The sequence below is a fragment of the Melampsora larici-populina genome (genome assembly GCF_000204055.1).
Source record: "Melampsora larici-populina 98AG31 unplaced genomic scaffold MELLAscaffold_42, whole genome shotgun sequence".
Classification (NCBI taxonomy): domain Eukaryota; kingdom Fungi; phylum Basidiomycota; class Pucciniomycetes; order Pucciniales; family Melampsoraceae; genus Melampsora; species Melampsora laricis-populina.
Genome location: NW_006768806.1, coordinates 303,465 through 310,708, shown reverse-complemented (window position 1 = coordinate 310,708; position 7,244 = coordinate 303,465). Strand labels below are relative to the sequence as shown.

Here is a 7,244-nt window from a genome sequence, read left to right as displayed (position 1 = left end):
TGCATAATTTGTTCACATCTTTTGTGAATACTTTGGAACTGCTTTGACCTTGTGCTGCCATTTCTTCTTTTTTGTTTCCAAGATGTTTTCAAAATGAAATTACTTTATTTCTTTTTGGGAAGCATTTAGCAAAAGATTTGATGATTCAAATCTGAGGTGTATGAGTGGTGTGTGGCGTGTCAAACTGTGATGAAGAGATTTTCACAGTTTGCCTAGCCTCTCTCTCACAGGGCCGGGTATTGTCCCGGCCCTGATTACTTCACACTCATACACTACGTCAGGATGGGGGCACAAAAAAATAACGCGCCAGGGCACGTGCCACGCGCCTAGGCGCAAGGCGCCCCCAGCAATCTTGAAAACAGGGTTGGCGCGCCCAAAAGTCTGTATGCCCCGTAGTGAGAAAGTGGGGCTTTCCCTGTGTCTATTTTGTGCAAACGGCATTTTATGAAGTTTCCTCTTTGTCTTCTACTCCATTTTGGTGATGCCAATCATGTAAATACCCTCTATGAATTGACTTCTAAACCATTCGGTTCAAATTTCACTCGTTGCTCAACTTCCACGGCTTCAAGTAACATGCAACCTTCAAATATCTCATCTTCAACCTACCTGATCAGTAGCTAAAGTGTATTTAAGTTTAGTTAAAAAGCAATTTTTTGATTCTTTTTCCATCTTTTCCATTTTTTTTGTTTTTGCACTGTGAGAGGCTGCGCCTAACGCGCCAGGGCGCGTCTTTTTTTTAAAGGCCGCGCCCCCATCCTGAACACTACGTCACGTGTCTCGATGGAACTCTTGGGTGACGTCGTGCCTTTGGCCACCCTCGTCAATATACTGTGGATGCTGTGACATGCCAAGGGGTACACAACCCCACGAGTCACTACATAGGCTCTTGCGATCTCCGAATCCCGATTCAAAAAGAGGAAATATGTACTGACTATTCAGAAAGATCGCGTGGGGCAAAAAGGATCTCACAAACATCGGTTTTTGAAACCCTCAATGAGCCAGTCAATGCCTGCAAAGAAATCATTGCAAAGTTCTCACACCCCTTATCTAAGTCAAATGATAACGGTAGACGTAAACTTAATAAAGTCCCACGCAGTCAGCTTTCGCTTGCGACAGCCCAAGCCTGCGAGGGAGTTATCGAGACTTATCGGCAATGCTGCACAAACACAAGACTCCCCGTTGAGCCTTTTGCTTGTCCTCAAAATCCTTTTACACCTTTAACTACCGAGGATTCCGCAATGTACATATCTTTTTCACGAGCAACTGGCTGCCCTCTGCCTTGATTCGTCTCTCAAAGGTTGGTTCTGGGACTTTGTTAAGTTTACGGTAGACGGCTGATAGGGGGTCTCAAGTTTGGTCATTTTTTACGTATCACATATCTTTCAGAAAAAGCGCCTATGATCATAACCGGAAATGTGAAAACATCACACTGACCATGACAGATCGCAGCGTACTACTTAAACCCTCTGGGATATCCATCACAATATGTAATATGAAGTGTGATTGAAGCTATGAAATCAATTGCAACCAAATTTTCGTCCAGTCCACCTCGACCAAATTCAGGGGGACTTTATGCAATTGTCGCAACTTCAGTCAATTCAGAAAAACTCAAGTTCCCCGCCAATTTGCTAAAGTTGTCCGGGCAACTTTGGTCAATGTTTTGTGAAATGACTGTTATATAACCCTGAACACTTCTCCATCTTGTCCTTTTTGTCTTCTGTAGATATACATCCAAAATCCATCCATACCAAATTATAATCGTACATATTGAAACCACATCTGACGGCCTCTTACGACCTACATCATGGAGTTGATCATATCGGATCGAATCGGCTTATCATCAATGATTCCGAATCTCAATGTTAACAGTTTAACTTTTCTGGATCAATTCGTAATATTGATTTTATTAGTTTACTTGATGAATCAGATCAGATGGAAAGTTGAAGAACACTCTAATAAAACAAAAGCAAAATCCTTAAATAGTAAAATAGCACCTTTAGTGACTGGTACAATACCATTTGATTTGAAATTCTTGTATTATAAAATCACTTCACTTTTAAAAGGTGATCCATCAAGTTCATTCGCTTACCTCAATTCTCATTCAAAAGTAACCCCAGCTATCAGAATTAATGTCTTTGGAACCGAAATCATTCAAACCTTCTCACATTTGGATGTTAATTATATTCTATCTAAAAACTTTCAAAATTGGGGTAAATCAAATAGTTTCAAAGAGGCTCTTTATCCATTGTTAGATGATGGTATCTTCAATTCTGATCAAAGATCGCTTTGGTCTTGGCATAGAACATTAAGTAGACCTCATTTTACAAAACAAAGAGTTTCTGATGTGGATGCTTGTGAAGAACATGTCTCTAGATTGATTAGTTGGATTGAATTTCAAAATGGCTCAGATCATTCTGTTGATATTCAAGATCGTACGATCCGTTTCACTTGTCCGATTTTTCTCGTCACTATCGATGAACTTGTGATTTACTGACTTGATGTGCTTTTTTGTTGATTTTTTTAGTCTTTTCACGTTTAGCCCTCACGGTTGCTACCCAACATTTCTTTGGATATTGTGTGGATGTGCTCAATGATCTCTTACTTGATAGACCATTACAAGAAGGTGCTATAGATGCAACAGCTTTCTCCACCGACTTTGCTGACGCCCAAACACATTGTATAGCATATATCTTTATACCATGTAAGCACCTTGTTTCGGTCTTGTGGAAGTTTGCTTTTGACTTTCACCAATCCCCTTCCTCTTCTTTTACCTAGCTTTCATAGTCAGATTATTTCAAAAATTATCACCCGATCCATCCATTAAGAGAGTCTCGGCAGCCGTAGATGTATTGATAGAGAATGTAGCCAAAGAGCGTAGTTTATCAGATGATCAACAAGAACCTGAAACCCTACTCGATGGCATACGTCGATCAGGTTGCTCAACTCGCCTTCTTCGTCATGAACTTCTCAATATATTAATTGCCGGAAGAGATACACTTGCTTCTCTAATCACTAGTTGCATTTACGAATTAGCTGGCCGGGATGAGCTTTGGCATCGACTTCAATTAGAATCGAGTCATCTTGCTCAAATTTCTACAATTTCTAGCGATCAAATCCGTCAATGTAAATTACTTAGAGCAGTGATTAACGAAACTCTAAGGTTTGTGCTTCCAGTTCATCCAATCTTTTACATCTGCTCCTTATCAACATCATTGATGTGTTTTCTCTGGTTTTCAGACTTCATCCACCTGTTTGGTGTAACCTACGCGGTGCATTCGAAGATGATGTATTACCATCCGGTATATTTGTTCCAGCTGGGTTAGTCTTGATTGCAATTTTACTTATTTCACATTTTAACTTCATCTTTATATCTTTTGAAATTGACGGTTACTGATCAACTGCTTACTCAAACATCTAGAACTGATTGTCGATTTAGTTACAAAGACCTCCAACGAGATCCAGAAGTATGGGGTATGGTCAGTAATAAAAACAAAACCTCTTGATACATTTGTGAAACTAATGAAGCTTGGATTTGATAACCTTTTGAAATACGCATAGGATGCAGAAGAATTCATACCGGATCGTTGGTTAGATGGTAGACAAGTCTTACAAAGTGAAAATCCATCTACTTTCCAACCATTTAGTGCAGGTCCAAGACTTTGTCTTGGTCAACAATTTGGTAAGTTTTTTTTCTTGCTTTCAAAAGAAAAGAAAACCCCTTTCTCTTGAAAGTTAAACTCACACAGAATGTTTTTTTGCTTCTTCAGCTTATATTCAAACGTCTGTCGCATTGATTAGATTAATTCATCAATTCTCTAGAGTTGAGTTAGCAGGTAAATCAGCCGTTAGGGAAAATATTAAAGAAGTCCATTCTGTGACTTTGAGCTTTCAAGATGGATTATGGGTTAAGTTTCATCCACGAACGATTTGAAATTGCATGTTGATTTTACAATGGTTTCACAAGATATAATGATCTCAGGCACTAGTGGCATGAATTTGATGAATTTGATGGATGTGGAACCTCAATGAATCTATGTAATTAATTTGTATCAACATTCCATTCTTCCAGGTTTATAGTTATTATAGATTCTCTTGTCGTATCTGAATGCAGTGTTTTTTTTTCAATGGAGGCTCAGTAAGGAGATGATGCTGTTTGGATCTAATTTTGTTGTTTGAAGATCTTGACACCTTTGTTAGGGTGTGTCTCAGAAAAGCTTTCTAGGGTATTACTAATTTTTCTTGTAAACCATTCCTACCATCAGACAATTCTTGTTTGGAGGAGGACATTTGCAACTGTTGAAGCATTCCATTTAATACCTTGATCATTATCTATCTTCTGAAAGATGATGTAAGTTTTCCAAATCTATTTTGAGAATATATGTACTACCTCTCCAGAAGAATCCTACAAGAGCATACATAATATTTGGTGCCCGGAGTGTGGGGGATATCAATGGTATAGGGAGCCAAGACACAAAAAACTGCTGCAGTGGACCTTGTAAAATATTGGCACAGGTGGCCAAAGGTACGACGTTACCTAGTGAGTTCCATCGAGACAAGTGTCGCGGTGTATGAGTCCGAACCCAGGGCCGGGACAATACCCGGCCCAAGAGAGAGAGAGCGATACAAACTGGGAAAATTTTATTCCCAAAGTTCTGTATACGCTACATCACTCAACACCTTCAGACTCGAATTGCAAATCTACAAGATTTACGCTGTACCCCGCAAAGAAACATATAGTTTATTTCTTTCAAAACACAAGAAAACAAAATGGCAACACAAGATGCAACAGGTTCAGAAATGTTCAGCAAAGACGTAGAACAAATTTTATCAGAACATGAAAAACAAAAAGATCAAAAAGAAGCGGCAAGTAGAGGAAGAGGAAAAGCAACGAAAGGAAGAGCTAGAGGGGGAAGACGAGGTAGAGGTGGAGCATCAACAGGTAGACAAACAAGAAGTACGGCAAAAGGTAAAATAAGAACTCCAAAAGATCAAACATCAGAAGAAGAAAATGTAGATGAAGAGGAAGAGAACCAAGAAGAAGACGAGAAGGAGAAAGAACGGAAGATCCCTGGGAGTGATTTGACAGAAGAGGAAGAGAACGAGGTGATGAGTAAAGAAGGAAGGAGTGAGGATGAAGGGGAAGAGGATACCATCTCACTAGGTAAGCTCTCATCCAAACATTCCAAGTCACAAAAATTTCTCTATATGTCATCGTTATATACCAAGCCATCCAAAGGAGACAAATATTCGTAAAATAAAAGTCCTAGAAAAGAATTGAAGCCACACGGGTGGATCAGTTAGAAGTGATAAGAAAAAAGAGATGATTCTGTAGCCACACGGGTGGAACAGTAAGACGTGTTATACATACGAATGGTTCTGTTGCCACACAGGTGGGTCAGACGTTTAAGACTATGAGTCTAAGCTTGAATACTGGAACCACACGGGTGGACCAGGTGTTAGGAAGAACGTATAAGAAATATATCAGAATTTGGCAATGAGAATTAAGTGGAATGAAACACTAACGTGTGATTTTGTTGCGTCGTGTATCGGGTCCTTTTGTTTGTGTGTCAGGAGATGAAGCAGATTTCGTAAAAGAAGACGCACATGTAGAAAGAGAACATGAACGATACAAGAACAAACTGCTAAAGCTGTATGCGAAAGGGAAAGTTGGGAAGTTCCAGATGCTAGAGACAGCGTATCATAAATGGTGCGAGAAGGTTAAATCAAAACCGAAGATGATAGAGATGCTAGAGGTCTCAAGTGAAGAGGAAGAAACAGAGCTAAGTTCGTCAAAAAGAAAAGGAAAAAGTCAACCTTCCGAGAAACCAGCAAAAGTAGGGAAGATGATGAATCATGGAACGACGCTAACTCACCGCTTGATAGACATATCATCTTATTGGGATGGAAGAATGACGGCTTGCTTCGGTTGTGTTCCTCTAACAATCTTTGTACCTGCATGGTTATTGGCCGATAAGACACATATGGCAAATAGACGGAAACAATCCTCTTCATGTTCAGATGTGGTATCATATGCGGGTTTACGAGTCCCGAGCGAGTGGCGCCAAAGTTTCCTCATGTGGTCAACTTCGTTCAACCTTTATCTACAATATTGGAGGACAAAGTACCATAGAGAAGATATAGCTTTACGTTTAGAAGAGCACAGGAAGATAGTGTTAGCTCTGAAAACGAAATATCACGATGCTTGGGCGCCGGCTCTGAGATATGACATCACTCACCGTACAAATGTATTCAGTCATTTATTACCGGATGGAACTTTATCTGACGTCGGAACTAGAGATGATGAATTGGCAGAGCAAGCAATAACAGACTCAAAAGCTAACGGAGACCACCGGTATTTCGACAACCCCTATATCATAGGAGGAGCCCTAGAGCATACGAATCCTTGGACTGGACGATACCAAGTAGGCTGGGACATGTTATCGAATAGCGACAAACAAATAACTGCAGTAACAGGAGGTCGGATGTTGTCTCACCTAGCTCCAAACGGGAGGAACCAGCAATACCACCATCAAGCACAAGGAACGTATAATGAAGGAGTGAATCATGGATTGAATACGACCAATCAGCATATGTTTAATGAGTATCAAGATCAAGGAAGTAGTAGTGGACAAGGTGGAAATGGAAGAGGAAGGGGAAGAAGAGGAAGAGGAGTCAGCAGGGGAGGAAACGGAAGAGGAGGAGGACAGAGACCCACAGCTGCACCACCAACAACCGTGGTAAATGGTGTGGTAGTGCCGAAATTCGGACCGGGTGCATTTGAAGCAGTGAAGGCGGTACGCCAAGCGGGAACTAACGGAAATGGAGCTACAGGCCAGCCGTAAGTAGATGAGAAATTGTTTTATGTCCTTCTACCCTCTGGCGTACCTTGCAAACAAGTAATGAAAGATACCATGCCTAAGAGAGTAACCCCGTGAGATGTGAGAACCGTGAGACTGAGATATTTTCCTGTTGCCGCACGTTTTAGAAACAGGGTAGTACCTGAAAGAGGAGAGAGAGATAACGAAGAAGATAGAGACCCTGAAGTGAGAGGACAAGTCGAAGACCCTGAAGTGAGAGGACAAGTCGACGATAAACAAGCGCAGCATGAAGAGCCGAAAGTAAAGACGGCACGACGAAACGGGAAATGGCCGGAAGACCCCAAGAGCGACATGAACATAGGTGAATGGAGGAAACTAGCGAAGGAATGCGGTGTAGAGAAAGAAGTCGATGAGGTAATAAAAGGC

At 40.8% G+C, this 7,244-nt stretch overlaps 2 protein-coding genes across 2 annotated transcripts; both read left to right on the top strand.

Moving 5' to 3' along the window:
• Positions 1–1,804: 1,804 nt before the first annotated feature.
• MELLADRAFT_110178 (cytochrome p450 monooxygenase) lies at positions 1,805–3,931 on the top strand (the record flags this gene model as incomplete). The annotated part of the gene is made up of 7 exons (XM_007414348.1): positions 1,805–2,432; positions 2,525–2,701; positions 2,776–3,160; positions 3,238–3,318; positions 3,419–3,476; positions 3,559–3,679; positions 3,768–3,931. 7 exons carry the CDS (start codon positions 1,805–1,807, stop codon positions 3,929–3,931), a joined length of 1,614 nt encoding a protein of 537 aa, XP_007414410.1.
• Positions 3,932–4,767: 836 nt separating this feature from the next.
• On the top strand, positions 4,768–6,842 carry MELLADRAFT_110177 (uncharacterized protein; the record flags this gene model as incomplete). Its single annotated transcript, XM_007414349.1, has 3 exons — positions 4,768–5,161; positions 5,572–6,252; positions 6,427–6,842. The coding sequence occupies 3 exons, from the start codon at positions 4,768–4,770 to the stop codon at positions 6,840–6,842; spliced, it is 1,491 nt and encodes a 496-aa protein (XP_007414411.1).
• Between the last annotated feature and the right edge of the window lie 402 nt (positions 6,843–7,244).